The following is a 24,017-nucleotide window of genomic DNA, read 5'->3' on the forward strand; positions in this document are numbered from 1 at the left end:
GAGAAGATTCCCGCCCCCCCATACTCACTCCCAAAGAGTATTGGATAAGAATCACATAAGATGAGAGGGCACGACTAAATTGTCATTTACAAACTAGATACAGAAAAGGGGAAGATAAAGGGAAAGGTATTTTATCCACCTTCTATGTTTCAGGCATTTTGATAAGTTCTTTATAAATCTATCATTTGATAAGATATATCATAGATTCATGGAAGTGTCTGAATAATTTCTCTTTAGTTTTTTAAGATTTTTTTTACAATAATATATTTTTATTCTTAATTACACATAAATAGTTTTTAACATTCACTTTAAAAAATTTTGGATTCTAAATTCTAGCAAATTCTTTGTGGTTTTGGGGTATAATAGATATCAACTTGTAAAAAGTTCAAAAATCATTACTATCAATTTAAAAGCTTCTACTGTGATGGTTCCCTATTTTCTAAACTACTTTTATACTCTTGAGTTACATGAGCTCCATGGAAGACAGGGATGTATTGAAGAGTTTTTCTTACCATAATGATTTTTCTGAGAGAATATTGGCCATTATTTTTTCCTCCTAAAGGGTGGAGTCTCTGTTGGTTTTTAACTCATCTTTATAGTTATAGTCTTGTAACTTTTTTTTAGTTTTTTAGCAAGGCAAATGGGGGTAAGTGGCTTGCCCAAGGCTACACAGCTAATTATTAAGTGTCTGAGGCCAGATTTGAACTCAGGTACTCCTGACTCCAGGACACATGCTCTATTCACTGTGCCACCTAGCTGCCCCATCTTGTAACTTCTAATAAGTATCTGATGCTACTGCTGCTGATAATTTTTTTTAAATAGGTAGAGCAAGTACTGACATGGTTCTGTATCAATTCATGATTTTTCTGTAGTTATTTTCTATTATGTCTGTCTTGAATAGTAGTGAGAAAACAAATGAAGAGGTTACTCTGGTTGACTTCTGAGATACAGTGAAATTAATGAAGTTTATCTTTGATACACTTCATCTCTTTTGAATTTTATGTTCTCCCCCAGTTTTCTTCTCAACTGGAATTCTCTATCTTCCCTCCTCTAATATAGTGATTTCAGACTACCAAGTAAAGAAATAACTTTCATTAAATCATAGTGCCTCATTGCAAATTACTACACTGAATTCTTGATTCTTTAAGTATTCAAAAAGCTTTTAGGGGCTATCTGTGCAAAAGGATGGATCTTGAATAGTGGGATTTCAAAACCTTTATCAGTTGGATTTAGAATATAATCTACAGAATGCTTGCTTTTTAGTATCTAATTCCTGAATCCCAAGTCATGCTTTATGGGTGATCTTCAAGTTTGTTAACTAGTAAGGTCAGATCTCTTTTCTTAGGCTCTTAGAAATTAAGATAGCATCTAATTTGAATTTATTCATTAATTGCATCACTGATCTCATTGCTCTGTAGTCACAGTAATATACTTCATTGTGTGAATGCATTAATGTCTGCTAATGCTCACTCAGGGGATAAAAGAATCATAGCTCTAGAGCTGGAAGGAGTTGTAAGCTCAATTCAGCTTAATCTTTTATGTTATAGAGAAGCAATCTGAAGCCCAAGAAGGTTAAATGATGTATGTAAGGTAGGAATGACTATCAGAGGCAGAATCCAAATTCAAGTCCTCTGGTTCAGTGCTCTTTCCATTAAATAAACACTTTGAAAAAGAACTTTAATTTGTGAGATTTACAATTTTAGAACATTAAGAGATATAATGCTGCTTAGTTTATTCGATGCATATCTTTTTTTCCCATACCATTGTCTAACTTTATCCCTCATTATGATTCTTCAATGCCAATTAGATGAATGTTTCTGTCCATGGTGCTGATTGTTTCCTGGTCTACGTGGTTTTGGCTTTGATTTCTCTACTGTGAAACAAACCTTAAAGGCACCATCTTAGTATATTGCCTTTTTAATATGATTTTAAACACCTGTATTTGAACCCCTCCTTTTATGTTCACATACACTAGGAAAGATGTTTTGTGTTTTAGACTTTTCTATAAATAAGGAAACTGAGACCAAAGACAGAGAAAAGAATTCTATGAAACTATGTAACCATCCATTCATTTACTTAGCCTATATCTTTTCACAAAATCTTTTCCTCCATTGCTTTTAAATACCAACCAAATAAACTTGATGAAAAAGGAAAATGACAAATATTTGATAGGGAAAGTAAGCATATTAATGTTTGTGGAGTTGTAAATTGTTCCACCTAGTCTGAAAAGCAAAAAGAAACCAAATTGTGTATACCCTGCTATGTCTATATCCCAAAGTGATCAAAAAAGGAAAAAAACATCCATATGTACAAAAGTATATATATATAGCAACTCTTTTTTGTAGTATTAAAGAATGGGAAATTAAGTTTGTGCCAATCATTTGGGAATGACTGAATAAGTTAAGTTATATTCGTGTAGTGGAATACATTGTGTTTAAAGAAATGATAAGCTTTCTGTCCTCCACTCCGTTGGAGAAGGATCACTGAAGCGACTGCTATCGCTTTCGCCATGTCGAAGTCAGAGCCGCCCAAGGAGCCTGAGCAGTTGCGGAAGCTCTTCATCGGAGGCCTGAGTTTCCAGACGACCGACGAGAGCCTACGGAGCCATTTTTGAGCAATGGGGCACGCTTACAGACTGCGTGGTAATGAGGGATCCAAACACCAAATGGTCCAGGGGCTTTGGTTTTGTTACCTATGCCACAGTGGAAGAGGTAGATGCAGCCATGAATGCAAGACCTCACAAAGTGGATGGCAGAAGTTGTTGAACCAAAGAGAGCTGTTTCCAGAGAGGACTCTCAAAGGCCAGGTGCCCACTTAACTGTGAAAAAGATCTTTGTGGGTGGCATTAAGGAAGACACTGAAGAGCATCACTTAAGAGACTATTTTGAACAATATGGAAAAATTGAAGTGATTGAAATCATGACTGACCGAGGCAGTGGCAAAAAGAGAAGCTTTGCTTTTGTTATTTTTGATGACCATGATTCTGTGGATAAGATTGTCATTCAAAAATACCATACTGTGAATGGCCACAACTGTGAAGTAAGGAAAGCCTTGTCTAAGCAAGAAATGGCCAGTGCTTCATCTAGTCAAAGAGGTCGAAGTAGTTCTGGAAACTTTGGTGGTGGCCGGGGAGGTGGCTTTGGTGGAGATGATAACTTTGGCCATGGTGGGAACTTCAGTGGTCGTGGTGGTTTTGGTGGCAGTCGTGGTGGAGGAGGATATGGTGGCAGTGGAGATGGCTACAATGGATTTGGAAATGATGGAAGCAACTTTGGAGGTGGTGGAAGCTACAATGATTTTGGCAACTACAACAATTAGTCTTCAAACTTTGGTCCCATGAAAGGAGGGAACTTTGGAGGCAGAAGCTCAGGCCCTTATGGTGGGGGCCAATATTTTGCCAAGCCACATAACCAAGGTGGCTATAGTGGTTCCAGTAGTAGCAGTAGTTATGGCAATGGCAGAAGATTCTAATTACTGTTAGGAAAATAAGCTTAGCAGGAGAGGAGAGCTGGAGAAGTGACAGGGAAGCTACAGGTTACAACAGATTTGTGAACTCAGCCAAGCACAGTGGTGGCAGGGCCTAGCTGCTACAAGAAGACATATTTTAGACAATACTTTTTGTGTATGGGCAAAAAAAACACCAGGACTGTATTTGTGACTAATTGTATAACAGATTATTTTAGTTTCTATTCTGTGGCAAGTGTAATGCATTCCAACCAAGGGTTTTAATGTAGATTTGTTTTGCACCCATGCTGTTGATTGCTAAATGTAATAGTCTGATCATGATGCTGAATAAATGTTTCTTTTTTTAAAATAAAAAAAAGAAATGATGAAAGAAATGGTTTTAGAGAAAACTCAGAAGACTTATATGAACTGTTTCAGAGTTAAGTGAGCAGAATTAATATAATAGTTAAGAGAAAATAGTAGCAATGAACACATTTGAAAGATTTAAAGACTTAGCAATTCAATGAGCACCCTCAATTTCAGAGGACCAATGGTGGAACATTCCATCTACCTATTGACAGAGGAGTGATGTCATTTGCAAAATAGAATATTTTTTTATGACTGATAGCAGAACTATTTTTGCTTGCAAGTACATATTAATCTTATGGGTTTTGTTTCTTTTTTTTCACAGGGAGGACATAGAATGAAGAAACTCAGATTATTATCTGAAAAACTTGAAAATAAATATTAGCCAGAGGAGAAGCAAAAAATGTATAGCCTTTTAGATTCTGATGAGTTCTAGATAGACTAAAGGCACACTATACATGATCTAGAAGCTTATCCAAGATATGCATAGAGTCTAGATGTATTGTTTAATTGATATAGGGAACTTTTGGATGAATAAACTCTCTGTAGTTGCAGGTTGGTACTTTTTCAGTTCACCTAAAATCAAAGAGAGTTTCCTAGATCACTGGGAGATGAAATGACTTGCCCAGGGTTTTGCAGATAGTTTGTTTCACTAGGATATCACTTGAATTCAGGTCTTTCTAGTCTCAAGACCAACTCTCGATTCACTATGCAACAATACTTTTTTTTATCAGTCAGTCTTGTCAATTACAACTTACATTAATGAGACTCAGCTCCTGTGTCAATTACATTTAACATTCCAGGGAGTGCAGTATAAGGGACCTTTGGAGTGGCACCATTTCAACTTTTTATACTAGTAGTGTACCAATATCTTTTCACACATTGAACTTGGCCTCAAGTCAGTGCCTTGAGATGGAATGCAACACTTTACTTGAATATTCTTAATTTGACGTTTTGAGACTCTGCCAATATTAACCCTGAGAGGAAGGCAATAATAGAACACCCCTGGATTTTGGTGTGTAAGTCATTTCCAGTGTTTTTGGTGTGCTTTATCTTAAAAAATATCAGTAGTTGTTAAGTTAGTAGTAATTCAGGAAGGTTAGAAATATATTAAGATATAGGTTATATATATAATATATATATAAATATATTAAGATATAGCTCTTAGGTGGTATGGTGGATAGAGGGTTGGACCTGGAGTCAGAAAATCACATCTTCCTGGGTTCAAATATGGCCTCAGACACTTCCTATTTGTAGTAGCCTGGACAAATCACTTAACCCTACTTGCTTCAGTCCCTTTATCTGTAAAGTGAATTGGAGAAGAAACTGACAAACCACTCCAATATCTTTGCCAAGAAAATCCCAAAAGAAGTCACAAAGAATCTGAAAAGCAACCAAACAGCAAGGAGCAATCAGAAGTCAGGAATGATAAATACAACCAGATGGATAGCTAAGAATAAAAAGATAGCAGACAGAGTAGAGTGATGTGAATCTAATTTTGAGCCAGCTTGACTTGACTTAGGATAATTTATTTTGAACTGGAAAGGAACTTAAAAGTTATTGAAGATGACACTCATTTTTATAGATAAGAACCTGGGGCCTAAGCAAATTAAAAAAAAATTCTAAAGGAACCATAGCTAGTAAGTTTTAGAGGTAGGATTTGAATTCAGGTTTTTCTTACTCTGTCTAGTTTATTATCCACTATCCATTTATCTACAATGCCACCCTAATCTGATGGGGCAGAGGCTGATCCAATGAAGGACTAAGTCCTGAGTTCATAGCTGTATGCCAGGGAATTGTCACTCCTGATTGGCAACAGAACAAGGGATCAGGTAAAGACTCTAGGGAAATCAACCAAAGATCTTTCATCTTCTTTGGATAGTTTTTATTCTCATCTGGATTTTTCTTAGAGCACTTTTCATTTCCTTGTTACGCAGGCTATAGATCAGGGGATTCACTAGTGGAGTAAATACTGAGTAGATTAAAGTGAAAATTTTTTGTGAACCTGATGCATTTCCAGAGTTTGGACTGATGTACATGACCATGAGAATCCCAAAGAAAAGGAATACCACTATCAGATGGGAGCCACATGTGGAGAAGGCCTTTTTCTGGCCAGCAGCTGAAGGAACTCTCAAGACAGCTCTGAATACTAGAGTGTAGGATCCAAGGATAAAAGATAAAGTGACAAAGAGGAGGACACAATTTAGGATAGAATAGGAAAGTTCAGTCCTTGGGATAGGGGCACAAGACAGAGCCAACAGCGCTCCTGGGTCACAGACAAAGTGATCAATAACATTTGGACCACAGAAAGGTAATTGAGTCATGAAGCAAATAGGGACTGGAAAGCAGAGGAAGCCACTCACCCAGCAGAGGACTACTAGTTTGATACAAGAATGTCCTGTCATGATTCTAGGGTAGTGCAGAGGTTGACAAATAGCCAGGTACCTATCAAAAGCCATGAGCGATAAGAAGATGATCTCAGTGGCATTTGTGGAAAAGAAAAAGTAGAACTGGAGAAAGCAGGCAGCAAAAGAGATAGTCTTGGTCTCAGAGAGAAAATTGGTCAACATGTTAGGAACTGTGGTATTAACATAGCAGATCTCCAAGAAGGAAAAATTGGCTAGCAGAATGTACATGGGAGTGTGGAGCTGGTGATCCAACTTCACTGCATATATGATGGATCCATTCCCCATCAGTGTCAGGACATAGATTAGAAAGAACATACCAAAGAGCAGGATCTGCATTTCTCTGAAGCAGGGGAAGCTCAGGAGAATGAATTCAGTCACCCTGTTTCCTCCTGATATATTCATGGCTTCTGACCCTATGGAAAAACCAGATATTTCCATGACATAGTCTACCTTATTCCTTGTGTCTCATTGATTCCTCAAATTTGAAAAATGACTTAGAACTCTCCCATTTCTACAACTCTTGTGACTATGGTTTCATATAGTCCAATGTACATGTTTTGACAAAAAGAAACAACTCAGATAAAACCAAGCAGCTCCTATGGAAACATTTTTTCAATTATTCAGTTATATAATAGATTATTATTGAGAATTATAGTGAGATTTCTACAGTATAGCTTCTATCACTCATTCCTGTTAAATTTCTTGCTGCTGCTATCAAAGAAGATAGACTATACTATATATTATCCCCAATGAAGAGCGATACTTTTCCACCTCTTTCCTCAAATCTATATCATTATCTCCAACTGAGTTCCCCTTCCCTCCTTTCTATATGTTAATATTTTATTATAAAATTAGTATCTATAGTCAAAAATGGAACAAATTCTGTTCTGAAAATTCTATTTTTTTGTTTTATTCAAATTTATATTTTGCATAGAAGATTTTCAAAGGGCTTTGTATTCATTATCTTTCTTTTAGGGAAATATATATAAGCTCCATGTGAATTTTCCAGGGTCACTTAGCAAAGAAGTGCCCAATGTGAGATTTGAATCCAGGCTTTAATGACTTTAAGTCTCACTCAATATCTACTATGCCATGATGTATCTTTAATAATAACAGCAAGCATTCGTGTTTTACTCACATATACTACTCCATTTTTTTCCCCTCTGTGTCTTTGTAGGACTTTCTCTTGAGCTTGGAATACACACCTTCCTATAGTCACCATTTGCAATTGATAGCTTCCTTCAAAGCTTAGTTGAAGATGTTCTTTCCATCTGAGATTGTTCTTAATTCCCCTGATATACTAGTCCCTCCCTCCCCAAAATTACTTGTTATTATTTTAATCTTATTTTACATATGCTTCTTCTCCTTGAAAGACTATAAACTTCTCAAGAAAAGACACTTTCCTTTTTCTCTTTGTATCTGTGATGCCTTGAGCAGTGATTGCCACATAATAAACATTTAGAATATACTTGTTGATTGATTAATTGACATAAAGAAGGAAACATGAATAACTAGTAGAGTGTGGGACCTTGAGCCAGGAAGCACTGAGTTCAAATAACACATCTGGTATTTTCTAATTGAATGGTCTTGGGTGTTCAAAGACCTCTTGACCTCTTGGCCTGTTTTCATCCTAAGGCATTCTGTAGTGTTTTGAAAACCATCCTCAGTGTCAGAAACTACCTCAGCTATTTCAAGGTCTTCAGCTGTCTTTGGCAAAATTGCCACTGGCTAAATGCCCCCAGGCACCTCTCTCTCTTTTTTGTCTACTAAGAATCAGATCTCACTTGGCCTCAGACACAAAATTACATACTGCCACAGGGTTGGATTTTGGCTCAAACAGCCTAATCACATATCTTACCTCAAAAGACCTTTTTCTAGCCACTAATGCAGAGTTTAGCACTGTGTCTTTTAATGGTGCTCGCTAATAAATTCGTACCTTGTCTTGATATTTTAGAGGAACTAATTTGTCATTGATTATCATATTTCCATATCCTTATACTTTCCTATTCCAGTGATTCTGATACTCCAGTTGCCAATGTACACATCTATTTCTTTCTTTCTTTCTTTTTTTTTTTGGCTTTTAAAGCTCTTTATTTTTTTTTCCCATTCCTCCATAAGTATTTCTTTTTTTCTTTGTTTCTTTAATATTTATTCTCATTTTCTACAAATAATATTTTTACATTAATAAAATATTCTTGTTAAGAGTAAATGAAATACCCCCCATAAATATAGATTTGCTTGAGCGATAAAGTAAAGGGGAGATAAAAAATTAAAATTAAAAAATAATAGTAAATAATTGTAGGTATGGCCAGGTGGCACAATGGATGGAGCACCAGCCCTGGAGCCACGAGCATCTGAGCCCACATCCAGCCCCATTCACCCAACTATCACCCAGCCGTGTGACATGCAAGTCACCCAAACCCCACTGCCCTGCAAACCCCCCACAAAAAAAAGAAAAAAAAAGACCGAAAATAAAATAACATAGTAATAATAGTAGAGGTGGCTAGGTGGCAGACAGAGCATTGACCCTTGAGCCAGGAACACCTGGGTCCAAATCCAGCCTCAGACACCCAACGATCACCTTGCTATGTGGCCCCAGGCAGGCCACCCAGCCCCATTTTCCCTGCACCCCTAATAATAATAATAATAATAATAATAATAATAATAATAATAATAAAATGTGCTTGAGTCTTTGTTCCAACACCAACAACTCTGTCATGGGTGGATCACATTCTTTATGATAAGTCCATGGCAAAAGTTACTTCCATATTTTTCCACTGTTGCCATTGCTGATCACAACTCCCTCCTTTAGTATTTCTCCACTACCATGTACTATATTTTCTCTCTCCTTTCACTCTGACTCTGCTGTAGGGTAGCTGAGTGACACATCAGACAGATCCCTGGCTCTAGGGCCAAGAGGCCCTGAGCCTCCATATCACCCCTTAGGCCCAGCATCCACCTGGCCCTATGGTCCCGGACAGGCCATCCAATCCCAGCCCCTTGCAAGAAGTAAAAAAGAAAATGTGTTATATATCTGACCACTCTCCCTCCATGGTCCATCCTCTCCTCCATCACTTACATTCCCCCCATTCCCCCTGCCCCCCTCCTTCTTAATCGAGATGTCTATACCGCATTGAGTATATATACTGTTTCCTCTCCTAGCCACCTCTGATGAGAGTGAAGTTTCCCCTCATTCCCCCTTGCCTTGCCCCCTTCCATATTATTGCAATAGCTCATTGTAATAAAGAAAAATATTATTATATGAAATATCTTGGCCTATTCCCCGTCTCCTTTTTCTTTCTCCCATTACATTTCCCTTTTTTCTATTGACTCCATTTTTACACCATATTTTATCTTCGAATTCAGCTTTCTCCTGTGCTTCAACTATAAAACTCCCTCTACCTGCTCTATTAACTGAGAAGGTTCATATGAGTATTATCAATGTCACTTTTCTATACAGGAATATATGCAGTTCATTATCATTAAGCCCCTCATATTTTCCCCTTCTCCTCCAGTCTCTATGCTTCACCCGAGTCCTGTATCTGAAGATCAAGATCAAACCTTCTGTTCAGCTCTGGCCATTCCAAAAGGAACATTTGAAATTCCCCTGGTTCATTGAAAGTCCATCTTTTTCTCTGGAAGAGGACATTCAGCCTTGCTGGGTAATAGATTCTTGGCTGCATTCTAAGCTCTTTTGCCTTCCGGTATATTATATTCCAAGCCCTAGGAGGAGCTGTACACATCTATTTCGCTGATCCCAGATTACTTCTTTACTTTCATTCTTTTTTCCTCTTTTATCTTGTTTGTTTTAGCAAGACAATGGGGTTTAGTGAGCTGCTCAATGTCACACAGCTAAGTAAGTATTGTGTCTTAAGTCAAATTTGAACTCAGATCTTCCTGACTCCATGACTAGTGTTCTACCCACTGTACTGACTAGCTGCCTCCACCCTCAGTCCTCTAAACTATTATCTTATCCCCCTATAATGTCCTACTCTAGTAATGCTGACCCTTTTCACACAATGCCCTATGGAGCTAGGCAATTATTAAGTGCCTGAGGCTGATTTGAACTCAGGTACTCCTGACTCCAGGACTGGTGCCCTGTCCACTGCACCACCTAACCACCCCTATATTCAAAGTATTAAAAGGAACTTATGACACTACAGAAAACCATATATAATCATTAATATTTCTATTTAAAATGTGCTTAGAATTCTCATGGTCTCAGAGACAATTAAATTTATGCCTACTGAACTGTGTTAGAAGATTCTTACTTTCCTAACTTATCAGTCAGGATATGGCAGAAGGACTTCTTTCAAATGCGTGGTTCACATGGATTGGGGAAAGGACAATGGATATATTTTAGTGGAGAGACCTCTCCTTAAGTAATATGTTTCATGTTCTTCAAAATTTCTTGAAATATCTCTTTTATACCCCCACCCCTTAGATTGTATAGGGGAAAAAAGTTGTCCACATCTACCAATGGTAATGATTTTTTATCCACAATGGATTGAAGTTGAGATTCATTTGTGTTTCTGAGGAACCAGATTTTATCTACTGTGAGTACTGCATTGTAGGAGCAGGCACAGGAGTTCTCTGCTATGAGGTACAATGAGATGGAACTTTGGCAGGCTTTCTGGCAAATAGATAAGCTTCTTAGTTAAGGATGTCAATATCACTATTTGGGATTGATATTGGGTGATGGAGAAGTGACCAAGGTTGTTGCTATTTTTTTTTCTTTTACACTCCTGTGAAATCTAGTTTGACTTATATTCAATATCCTGTATTGGTCCAGGATATGTACATGAACAAAGAAATTTAGATGAATGCAAATGACAGTTGGCAGCAGAAAAGTGGGAAGGAGATTGTGGAAGATATCTCAAATATAACAGGCTTATATTTGAGGGATGTACCTAAGTGAAGTGTAGGTACATTAATGGCTACCTGAATGTAATAAATGCCAAATGAAGAATAGAATTAAAGGTTATAGGACTTCAGGGCAGAAATAGATTACCAAGGTCTGCCATGATCTAGAAAAAATATTAAAATATTTCAAGAAAATGCTCTGCACTTTATTATTCTCAGGAAAGTCTTTAAGTAAGCCAAGAGTGACCTGAGTGAATGATGGCAATTATCTTTTAACTTTGGTCACTGGCAACAGCACTTTTGGCTTCCTCCTCAGTCACTTTTCAATGTTCTATGCAAGAATTTTCACTGAATTGTTAGGTATGAGAGTAGCTTTCATTTATCTAATGCTTTCTTCTTTAGAAGTACTTTCCTAATCACAGTTCTATTAGGTAGACTATACTTGCATTATTATTTGTGATAATAAAGTATGATTTATAGCTAAAGTCAATGTTTATATTATTATATATTATATCCATTTTACAGTTGAAGAAACAGATGCTGATATCAAAACTTGTCCAAAATAATGGTCAAAAAATGACAAATGATATTCCCTGATCTATCATTCAACAAATATTTATTAGTTACCTACTATATGCCAAATATATGGTGGGTCCTAGAGGTGCGAATGAATAAAAAGACAGTTTTTCCTCTCAAGGAGCTTATCATATAGTTAGGGGAGAGGAGATGTACATGAAAAGAATTATACAAAATAAAAACAAGATGATTTGATGATAGAGTAGGAAGAGGGAAAGGCAAGGCACAAGTAGCTTAGGGAAGAATGGTTTAGAATGGAAGGAAATTAAGGATTCTTAGAATTGAAGGCAAGGCTAGAATGAGGTCCAGGCATGGAGGGTAATCAGAGGAAGGTCAATGAGAGAGGAGGTGAAGTGCCATGAATGAGGAATAGATAGAAAGGTAGTTTGTGAATAGAATGTGAAAGGGATATTATGTACATTAAGGCTATGCAAAGGGAGGTTGGGTCCATGTTATAAGGGATCTAAATGGCAGAGTTTATTTTGAACTAAAAGTAATATAATTTATTTATTATTACAAAAGAGTTTATTATAAGCTATTATAAACTAGAATTTACTTATTATCATAGAAGGTATACAATCAGACTGACACTTGAGGGGAGGATGGATTGGAATGGAGAGATTCTTAAAGTGGGGAGTCCATATAGAAGATTATTACAACAATCCAAATGAGAGATGATAAAGTTTTGACAGAGGGTGACAGCTGTGTGAATAGAGATAAGAGAACAGATGAAAGGGATGTTGTGAGATAGAAATGATAGGAGTTGTAGGAGTGAGAGCTAGTGAACTGAGGATGACACTGAAGTTGTAAGCTTGTGTAACAGGAAAAAAGAAAACAGTGGTGCTCTCAACAGAAATTAGGAAGTTTAGAGAGGGATATTTGGGGTGGTGTTATTAATGAGTTGTTTTTTATAATATTGAATTTAGACATCTCCAGGCCATATAGTTTAAAATGTTCCAGAGGTAGCTGGTGATTCAGAGCATAAAATATAAGCTCCTCCTTCATCTTAAATCATTTCCCTTGTATTGCTTTTGATTCATTTACTGACTTTCTTGACTACTAAAGTGCAGATCATTCCCATGACATATTTTGCTTGTTTTTCCCCTAAATTATGCCAGAGCTTCATAATTTATCTCTACCCTGAAATCCTATAATCTTTAGTCTTTTCTAGCATTCCCCCCCCTCCCCCCATATATAGATTATACCTCCCAACAGTGCTGAGAAATTCAGACAATCAGGATCGATTCTGGATATTTTGGGACTTAGGATCCTACAATCCACATTCCACAATTTACTAGGTTAATATTTTTATTTTATGGGCAACTTTAACCAGTCTTCTATAATAGGTTGTATGAATTTTTCAGGTTGATAGAGACAAACTGGGGCAGTTATCTGGTAAATTGGATAGAATGCTCTCCAGGAGTCAGGAAGACTTATCTTCCTGAGTTCAGTTTTTTTCCCCAATACTTACTGGCTAGATGACCCTGGACAAGTCATTTAATCCTGCTTTGCCTCAATTTCTTCACTAAAATGAGTTGGAGAAAGAAATTTCAAACCATTCTAGTATCTTTTCCAAGCCCTCCTCAATGGGGTCATGAAGATTCATGTATGACTGAAATGAATGAACAACAGGAGATGGGGAAATGGTGCTCAGGGTTTCCTGAAAAAAAATCAGAGGAATGAATGAAGAGACAGAGGAAAAAAGTGTAGAAAATGGTGGTACTGGTAGTAGTATATTGATATGGTGGAATGAGAGCTGGAATTGGAGCCAAGAACAACTCAGTTTGGGGTCCATTTACTGACTCTGTTACCCTCATTTTTTTTTCTTTTAGTTCTTAGAGATCCCTATGAAGTAAAGCATAGGTGAAGGATGTTTTCTCTTCAGGCAATCCTTACACTGATAAAATCACATACATGACTCAGATCCTACCCCCTCTCCATTCATATAAAATATTAAATGCTGATAAAAAATGGCTAGTTTTTTTTCTTTTTTTTAGTTAAGTAGATAGTACTCACCAAGTCTGCTGCTTTGGATACCTTCTAAGTGAGTGATTTGTACACTGTTCAACCATGGAGTCAGGTGTTCCTAAGAAGTTGCCCAGTTTACAGTTACTTAGAATTTCTGTCCTTTTAACAGTTTTCTTAAGTCTTTTTCAGAAGCCATATCTTCATCATCTGTTTTCTCAATAGGAGACAATTTCTTCTACGTAGAGGAATCTTTGATGTATAAAGAAGCAAAACTTATAGGATCTTAGTCTTTTAATTTAGTCACCCTTCTCCCTAATTCTCATTTCTCTGTTTACTTGCTCTACAGGTTAGTTTCTTTGGAATCAAAGGATATGTCACACATTTTTTTTCACTTTCATACTGAGAAGGATTCAGAAAGAAGATATGAAACTAGAACCGACTTTTTGACATGCTCTGAGTCTCTTATGTGTTATAAGGTCATCCCTTACTGATGTAAAAGGCAGGTTTCCTGATTCCCAGGGGTTTTGTTGAGGAACTAATAGAATGAAAGAGCATATGATGTTCTGGACAACCAGTAGTTAGGGTCAGGGATGGAAGGAAGTGAAGTGATCATCTGGAGTCACTGGAATGTTTGTCACAAGCATAAAATTTATGATGTATATCTGAAGGAATCAAGGGAAAGATCTTGACTTCTTTCATTTCATTGAAAAGTTAGAGAGTGTAAATTATATTCAATTATTTCCTCTTTTCAAGATTCCAATTGATTTTTGGGACTAGAGTCTTGAATGATTAGGGCAAGTATCCTCATACAATTCTCAGCATTTAAAAATTTTTTTTTTCTGAAAAAATAACTCATAGCTCCTAATAAAACAGGTAAGAGTCTTGCTAGGATTTCTGAATCTAGGGCAAGTATCACAGAAAGCATGTAAATTATACTTTCATTGAAGGGAGGTAAGGTGTTCATAATGCTATCCCATGTTGGAGAAATGTAAAATTGGACATCAAACATGTGGCAGAAGATTAAGGAGTCATTGCACAGGAATGGAAAAAGGAAATGTGGATGAGAGCTGTATTTTTTCCTTCTTCTGGTAGATTTCTTATTTAATTAATTACTATTGGTATTTAGTTAATGATAGCAACAGTATTCTTAACAGATTTTTGTTGATTCTATGATTTAAATGGACTCCATATACTCTCAGTGTCCACCATATTTGGCAAAAGTCCAATTGTTACATACTTGAAACAAATTCTGCAGGTAGGACAGAAATGCTAATTTATGAAGCTAATCTTGTTATTCCTTTCACATTCATTTCCTTCACTGTGATTTGAGTCTTAGCTTTGGACCCTCTAGTACGACTCCATGAGAGTGTTCTCTTTTTTAAGTTATGAGACTAAAGGTAATATCTCACGGATAAAGGCAAGTATAGGCCAATGAACCTTGAGTCAAGATTTTCTAGGTTCAAATCCTGCCTTACATACATAATAGCTGTAAGATGTTGGTTAAGACCTATATGTCTTTTCTACATTCAATTTCCTCATCTGTAAAATGAAGAAAGGTTTGGCTTATTGGCTTCAAAATTCCTTCTAGGTCTTTCTCTCTTTTTTTTAATAAAAGAAATATTGTATTTATTCTGAATTTTATAATTTTTCCTCTAATATTGCCCCCCCCACAGAAGGCAGACTTAGTCTTGTTTATATGGTATACATTGATCTAAGTTGAATGTGATGAGAGAAATATCTTTAAGGAAGAAAAATAAAGAGAAAGAGATAGCAAAATTACATAAGATAACTTTTTTTTAATTAAATGTAATAGTATTTGGTCTTTGTTTTAACTCCACAATTCTTTCTCTGCCTACAAATGGCTTTGTTCATCAGAGATAGCACAAAATTGTGCCTGATCGTTGCAGTGATGGAATGAGCAAGTCCATTAAGATTGATCATCACCCCAATGTTGCTGTTAGGGTATACAATGTTTTCTGGTCCTGCTAATCTCACTCAGCATCAGTTCATGTAAATACTTCCAGGCTTCCCTGAATTCCTATCCCTCCTGGTTTCTAATAGAACAATAGTGTTCCATGACACATATACCATAGTTTGTTAAGTCATTCTCCAATTGAAGAACATTCACTTAATTTCCAATTCTTTGCCATCGCAAACAGGGCTGCTATGAATAATTTTGTGCAAAAGATGTTTTTACCCTTTTTCATCATCTCTTCAGGGTATAGACCCAGTAGTGGTAATGCTGGGTCAAAGGGTATGCACATTTTTGCTGCCCTTTAGGCGTAATTCCACATTTCTCTCAAGAAAAGTTGGATGAGCTCACAGCTCCACCAACAATGCATTAATGTCCCAGATATCCCACGTCCCTTCCAACATTGAGCATTTTCCTTTTTGGTCATATTGGCCAGTCTGAGAGGTGTGACATAGTACTTCAGAGATGCTGTAATTTGCATTTTTCTAATAAGTAGTGATTTAGCGCAATTTTTCATATGACTATGGATTGCTTTGATTTCCTCATCTGTAAGTTGCCTTTGCATATCCTTTGACCATTTGTCAACTGGGGAATGGCTTAATTTTTTGAATATTTGACTCAGTTCTGTCTATATATTTTTTATTTTATTTTTTAGGTTTTTTTTGTAAGGCAAATGGGGTTAAGTGGCTTGCCCAAGGCCACACAGCTAGGTAATTATTAAGTGTCTGAGACCGGATTTGAACCCAGGTACTCCTGACTCCAGGGTTGGTGCTTTATCCCCTATGCCACCTAGCCGCCCCTCTGTCTATATATTTTAGAAAGAGTCCTTTGTGAGAATTACTAGTTGTAAAATTAGTTTCCCAAATTTACTACATTTCTTTTGATATTGGTTACAGTGATTTTTGTCTCTTCAAAAGCTTTTTAATTTGATGTAATCAAAATTATCTTGTTTGTTTTTAATGATGTTCTCCATCTTTTCCTTTTTCATAATCTGCTTCCCTTTCCATTGATCTGACAGGTAAACTATTCCTTGATCTTCTAGCTTGCTTATAGTATTTTCTTTTTATGTCTAAATCCTGTATGCATTTTGATCTTACTGTGGTATGGATTATGAGGTGTTTGGCCAATCTCTTTCTTCCATAGTAGGTTACAATTTTCCCAACAGTTTTTCTGTATTTTTTCAAAAACTTTTCCAGTGTCTATTAATATGATTTCTGCTAGTTTTGTTACTGATATAATTAATTATACTAATAGTTTTTCTAATTTTGAATGAACCCTGAATTCCTGGAATGAATCCTACTTAGTCATAATGTGTTATCCTAGTGATAACTTGCTGTAGTCATTTTGCTAAAATTTTATTTAAGATTTTTGCAACAATATTCATCAGGGAGATAGGTCTATAATTTTCTCTCTCTGTTTTAACTCTTCTCAGTTTAGGTATCAGCACCATGTTGGTGTCATAGAAAGAGTTAGGCAGAGTTCTGTCTTCACCTATTTTCCCAAAGAGTTTATATGGAATTGGAACCAATTGTTCCTTAAATGTTTGGTAGAATTCGCTTGTGAATCCATCTGGCCCTGGAGATTTTTTTCTTAGGGAGTTCAATAATGGCTTGCTGAATTTCTTTTTTCTGAGATAGGGTTATTTAGGTATTTAATTTCTTCTTCATTTAACCATAGCAACTTATATTTTTGTAGATTATCAGATTTATTGGCATAGAGTTGGGAAAAATGATTCTGCATTGTTATTTTACTTTCCTCCTCATTGGTGGTGAGTTCACCTTTTTTCATTTATGATACTAGCAATTTGGTTTCTTCTTTTTTTAAATCAAATTGACCAGAGGTTTATCAATTATATTTGTTTTTTCATAAAACTAACTCTTGGTTTTATTTATTAGTTCAATTGTTTTCTTGCTTTTGATTATATTAATTTCTCCTTTAATTTTTAGAATTTCTAATTCGGCATTTAATTGGGGTTTTTAATTTCTTCTTTCTCTAATTTTTTAGTGGCATGTTTAGTTCATTGATTTCCTCTTTCTCTAATTTAATCATGTTAGCATTTAAAGATATGATATATTCCCTGACAATAACCTTGATTGAATCCCATAGATTTTTGTATATTGTTTCATTATTGTCATTATCTAGGATGAAATAATTAATTCTTTCTACAATTTGTTGTTTGATCCACTCATTCTTTAAAACGAGGTTATTTAGTTCCCAATTAGTTCTGGGTCTGTATCTCCCTGGTCCAATATTGCATATGATTTTTATTGCATTATGATCTGGGAAAGATGTATACACTATTTATGCCTTTCTGCAATTGACCATTAGGTTTTTATACCCCAATACATGATCATTTTTTGTGTAAGCGCCATATATGGCAGAAAAAAGCATATTCTTTTCTATCCCCATTCAATTTCTTCAATAATTCTATCATATCTAGGTTTTCTAACAATCTATTTACCTCCTTAACTTAATTCTGGTTTATTTTATGATTAGATTTATCTAAATCTTAGAGCAGGAGTTTGAGGTCTCACACTAGTAGAGTTTTGTTCCCTTTTAGGAGGTTATAGTTTCATTTCTATCTCTTTTCACAATATCTATTTTTGCAGCTTCTTTGTCCGAGATAAAGATTGCTACCTCTGCTTTTTTCACTTCAGCTGAAGCAAAATATATTTTGCTCCAACCTTTAACCTTTACTCTATATGTATCTCTCAGCTTCAAATGAGTTTATTTTATGTAGCATATTGTAGGATTCTGTTTTTTAATTCACTCTGCTTTTTGTTTATGTTTTAAGGGAGAGTTCATGCCATTCACATTCAAAGTTATGATTAGTAATTCTTTATTCCTCTCAATGCTATCTTCCCTCATTTGTATTTTTCCCCTTTTTTTACCTTTATCCATATTTCCCAGTATTTTTTTTGGAATACCACCACCTTCAGTGTGTTTTCCCTCTTATATCCAACCCCTTTCCCCTTTTCCTCTTCCCCTTCATCCTTCCCTTCCTTCTGTTAGATCCCCCTTTTCATCCTTTCTCCCCTTCCCCCTTTTTAATACTTGAAAGGTAAGATATTTTCCTTAACTTTACTGAGTGTGTTTGTATGCTAACTTTTAGCCAAATCTAATGAGAGTTAGATACAGGTGGTTCTCACATCCTCCCTTTTTCCCCTTTATTGCAATAGGTCCTTTGTTCCTCTTAATGTAATGAGATTTACCCCACTCAATCTCCTCCAACCTCTTGTCTCCTTACTGTCCCCCTTTTAAAGGAGGTATTGTTTTTAACTCATTCTATTTGAGTCACAGAAAAGTCATGAGTGTCCTTCACTTCTGGCTCATTGTAATCTCTCTACTAGAGTTACAATTCTTTTTTTTTGCAAGGCAAATGGGGTTAAGTGGCTTGCCCAAGGCCACACAGCTAGGTAATTATTACGCGTTTGAGACCGGATTTGAACCCAGGTACTACTAACTCCAAGGCCAGTGCTTTATCCACTATGCCACCTAGCCACCCCCCTTGGGTAGTTTTGAGAGAATTATTTTCTCTTTGCATTTGCCCAATGAGGATCTGATAGAATTAGTCTCATTTTGTATTTGTCCAATTGTATTTTCCAAGGATTTGTTTTCTTGTTGAGAGATGTTAATTTTCTATTGCAATGTGTTAATTTTCTCTTGAGTTTCTTTTCCAATTTTTCCAATCGATTTTTAAATTCCTCCATGATTTATTCACGGAAGTCTTTCTGGACTGGAGACCAATTTATATTCTCCTCAGAAATTCTAGATCTCTCTGCATTAGGATCTATTCTTCTAAGGTCCCCTTTAGCTGGCCTTTCTTCATTTTCCTAGGATCTTGTGTTGGAGAAGGGGCTAGCTCTCACAGGTTTGCTTTTGAATACCCTGGAGGCTTTATTTCCTTGACTTAGTGGGTTCAAATGGGTCGGGCAGTAGGGGACACTGGAGACTTTCTCTGGAGTTTTTGAAGCCCTCTCCTTAAGTGTAGAGGGAGTGACGAGCAGCAGCAGGGTCTGAATTGTCCTTGAACAATAGGCTGGGCCCTGGGGAGGCAGTTAATTCCTTTCAGCCGAGGTAGCTCTGCTCCTCACAACTGAGGCTGACGAGGTATAGGGCCAGTAACTGTTTGTTCTGGGAAGAAGGCTCCTCTAAAAGTATGGAGCTCAGGCCCCCTGAACACAATTGGGTCAATGTCCAGCCTTGCTCTGCAGCTCTCTGTGCTGGAACTCGCTCTCCCAGCTGGGACTTACCAGACCTTCACTACCCCAGCCAAATGTTTCGCAACTAATGTTAGTCCTTGGACCTGCCAGTCATCAAAGACTCTGTGGCTAAGGCTGATCCTCTGCCTTCACCCCAATGCCCCTGCCCCTGCACTGGCTGTCTGCTTTCTGCTCCCAGTACACCCATAGTCCCGTGAGACAGACCTTGAGGTAGATGTTCTTCGCCTACCTTCCTTTTCTGTTTTTTTTTTGGTTGAATTTCTGTTAAGAGCTTTCTTTCATGTTATTTTTGAGAGGAAACCAGGAGACCTTAGTACGGTGCCAGTCTTCTCTCTGCCATCTTGGCCAGAAGATCTAGCTGTTACTCTTTGTTTGCTGTTTTTAATGACTGCTTAATATGGTTCTGAGAATATCCTTTCTCCATTTCATGCCTCATTTCTAGAGAATAACAGAACATAGAAACAGAATGACTTGATTTATTTTCTTACCTTCTTCAGTGTGGTAGTGCATTGTGAGTTTGGAGAGGATTTAAATATGAAAAAAATTTTTAAAAAGCACTGTGTCTTCAAGAAAAATTGATGAGGGAAAAAAGCATAGCTGCTATCCTAACCATTCTGGAGAGCAGTGAGAAACTTTACTAAAGAAATCATTAGATTATCCAAACCCTTTGAAGTAGTCTTACCACTATAACACATAAACACCAAGGACAAAGACAGAAGAAATGACCAAAATGTACATAATGTCTATATTAGCAATAAAAAGCAAAGCAGGTGCCCATCAATTAGAGAACAATTGAACAAGTAATGTTATAGCAATATAATGTAATATAAGTTGTTCTATAAGGAACAATGAAAGAACACACACACAGATACACACACACACAAACACACACACACACATACACACACACACACACAGACACCCCAGGGAAGATGTATTTGAACTGACTGAATGATGTGAGAAAATTAGCAGATCAATTTATATGATAATGTAATGTAATGAATGAAAACTTTGGTAGATTTAATCACTCTGATCAATTCAGTGACCAGTCATGGGATCCAAAAGACTAAAGATGAAACAGACTGCTCAGCTCTTGTCAGAGAGGTATGTTCTTGAAGAATGAGACATACATTTCTGGATATGGCCAATATATGAATTTGGTTCGCTTGACTCTACTTATTTGTAGAGTCAAGGTATACTTGGTATAGTTTTTACCTTTTGGTGGTGAAGGAAATGAATGGGCAGGGATAAGTGATATTAGAAAAAGAAAAAAGAAAGGAGAAAAGAAAGAAAAAAGTGGCAATGAAAAATTAAAAATACATGAAAGCTGAAGTAGTTTCAGAAGGGGGCATAGATAAGCAGAACAGTGTTGGTCCTATTGTGTTAAATTTTTTATATGCTTAAAAACTATATATAATAGAGACCCATGGTTTCATATATGATTCTATTTTTGTATGTAGAAATATCCATATTTATTGCTATTTTAGTTCATCATAAAGAAATACAATTGTATTTTTTTAAATTGCTTGTAAAGACAACTTTTGACATTCATTTTTAAATACAATTTTGAATTCTAAATTTTCTCCTTTGTTCCCTCTCCATCTCCTTCTCTAAAATGGTAAGCAATTTGATGTATATCTATCTACATATTAATCATATTGTAAAAGAAGAAACAAAAGTAGTTTGTGAAAGAAAAAATACAAAAAATAAAGAAAATGAAAATAATGTCTTTTGATCTGATTTCAGATTCCTTTAGTTCTTTCTCTGGATGTGGATAGCATTTTTCATATTGAGTTCACAAATAAAATTTTAAAATAAGGAAAATAGTCACTGAGTGGAATTTATCATATTATCCTAAAAAGTTAGGGATATTATGGAAATATTCCAAAATATCAAATACTTAACCCCTTTATATCTTGATTGTCAAGGTATCTAGACTTATTTTTGATGCTAATTATATTTTTCAGATGGGAGCATTTCTTTATTTGAGTTCTAAAAGTTAATTATGAGCTGTGTTAAATAATATTTCTTTTTTTAAAGAAAGATTTTATTTAATTTTAGTTTTACAATCCCCCCCTTCTTGCTTCCCTCCCCTCACCCCCCACAAAAAGCAGTTTGTTAGTCTTTACATTGTTTCCACGGTATACATTGGTCTAAGTTGAATGTGATGAGAGAGAAATCATATCCTTAAGGAAGAAAAATAAGATATAAGAGATAGCAAAATTACATAGCAAGATAATTTTTTTTCCCTAAGTTGAAGGTAACAGTCTTTGGTCTTTGTTCAAACTCCACAAATCTTCCTCTGGATACAGATGGTATTCTCCATTGCAGATAGCCCCAAATTGTCCCTAATTGTATCACTGATGGAATGAGCAAGTCCATCAAGGTTGATCATCACCCCCATGTTGCTGTTAGGGTGTACAATGTTTTTCTGGTTCTGCTCATGTTGCTCAACATCAGTTCATGCAAGTCCTTTCAGGCTTTTCTTAAATGATATTTATTATTATTTATTCTGTTCATAACCATTCTCAATCAGTGGTAATCTTCATGAAGAGACACACAGTACTCTTTTAGACACACAAAGACAATACTATGACTACTGGAGAATAAAACATTGAGAATATGCTATTGAAGTATTGGGCTTTGATAAAGATTCCAATTGAGAAGGATGCTCTTATAATAATTAACTCTTTGACTATATTAGAACTAAAAGTTGTACAATTCCACTTCCTTATTTTATTCCTGAAAAATATTGAGACTCACAGAAATTAAATGAGTTATCAAATTAGATCACATATCTAGTTAATGATAGAGACAATGCTACACCCAAGTTTTCTGATTGCTATATTGCTAGAAAGCTATTATCCTTTTCCCTTTCTAGTGGTGCAATCATATTTTTTGTCACTGAGATGATGTGAAGATTTTATTTTTTTAAATTTAAAATTTTTAAAAAACTTTTTAAATTCAGGACTTGTATTTTAAGAAATAGTTGAATATTCAAGATGAACTAGATGCTGCAACAGTTGCTCTCTTGGGTTTAGGTGTTGTTCTTTCATGGAATCCATTCCTGCATCAGTGATAGACAATTTTTAGGTGCCTCATTCAGCCAGTACCGGTCAGATTGTTTTGTTTAGCTTTTGCACTCCAATTATGCTTTCTCTTGCATTTAGCAGGATATCCACATTTGCCACATGTTGACTTCTGAAGCTGGTATGCCTTAGAATCACATCAATGGCACAAAGTGTGCTTCTTATTTTGGCACTTACTGAACGAAGATGCCCCCTTCATCCTCTTTCTCCAGCCATCAGGAGCAAAGAGAAATGTAAGGAATTAAAAAAAAGTATTCTAGATTAGGAAAAATGATCACTTGATTCCAAGCAAAGAGAAATTAAAGACATAGTTCAAACATTAAATATCATTGACAATGGAGAACAATAAATGTGAGCTATTGTATCTAATCCAACACTTGCTTAAACTCTTACCACCTACATTACATCTTTTAAATTAGAAGACTTTAGACTGAGATTACACTTTATTGTCAAAGCCCCCTTAATGCCTTGATAAACTGAAGATTTCATAGTTCAAAACGTTAATGAGGGTTTCATAATGAGCATTACCAATGTCAAAGAATAATCCAATCTGAGACTTGTCATTTCTCCCAGCTATCTTCTACCACTCAACCTCATTTTGATATTTTATGGTTTAATAAACTAAATGTATGCTTGAAGAGACATTCATGATTTTCATAGTTTGAAAAAAAATCTGTTATTTTTCTTTCTCCTCTAAATTGGGTTAAATAACACTTTGAGGCTTACTTTTTCTTCATTCATTCCTTACATGTATTCATGTTACTTTTCTGTTCAAAATTCTTTAATGGTTCCCTATATACTACTAAGTGAAAGTCAGACATACTAGCTTGCTTTCCAGGTGACTTATAATCCAGATCTTTCCATAATTTTTTGGTAAAATTAATTTTTATTTCTATCTTTTATTTTTTAATAATCTTTTAAAATATATTTCTTCTCCTCTGCTCAGGATACTATCCCTTGTAACCAAGAATAAGAAAGAAAGAGAAAATGAGAAGCTTTTTAGGCAAATTAATCTACATTTCAACTGACTCTAAGAATATATGCAAAGTTTTGCTGCACCCATAGTCCCACCATTTCAAAGGAGGTAAGGAGGTGCATATTACCACCT

The 24,017-nt window shown here is 35.9% G+C and overlaps 1 protein-coding gene and 2 pseudogenes across 1 annotated transcript; 1 reads left to right on the forward strand and 2 right to left on the reverse strand.

The window, feature by feature from the left end:
* Nucleotides 1-2,446: 2,446 nt before the first annotated feature.
* On the forward strand, nt 2,447-3,662 carry LOC141521969 (heterogeneous nuclear ribonucleoprotein A1-like; annotated as a pseudogene).
* A 2,013-nt stretch (nt 3,663-5,675) lies between these two features.
* On the reverse strand, nt 5,676-6,656 carry LOC141520158 (olfactory receptor 11H6-like). The gene has a single exon (XM_074231977.1). The coding sequence runs from the start codon at nt 6,654-6,656 to the stop codon at nt 5,676-5,678; it is 981 nt and encodes a 326-aa protein (XP_074088078.1).
* Nucleotides 6,657-22,817: 16,161 nt separating this feature from the next.
* LOC141520159 (large ribosomal subunit protein eL37 pseudogene) lies at nt 22,818-23,108 on the reverse strand (annotated as a pseudogene).
* Nucleotides 23,109-24,017: the final 909 nt, after the last annotated feature.

This window comes from Macrotis lagotis, chromosome 4, assembly GCF_037893015.1.
Source record: "Macrotis lagotis isolate mMagLag1 chromosome 4, bilby.v1.9.chrom.fasta, whole genome shotgun sequence".
Taxonomy (NCBI): Eukaryota; Metazoa; Chordata; class Mammalia; order Peramelemorphia; family Peramelidae; genus Macrotis; species Macrotis lagotis.

Coding starts and splice junctions, on each gene's coding strand:
- LOC141520158 (XM_074231977.1), bottom strand. CDS start 6,656: ATGGAAATATCTGGTTTTTCCATAGGGTCAGAAGCCATGAATATATCA.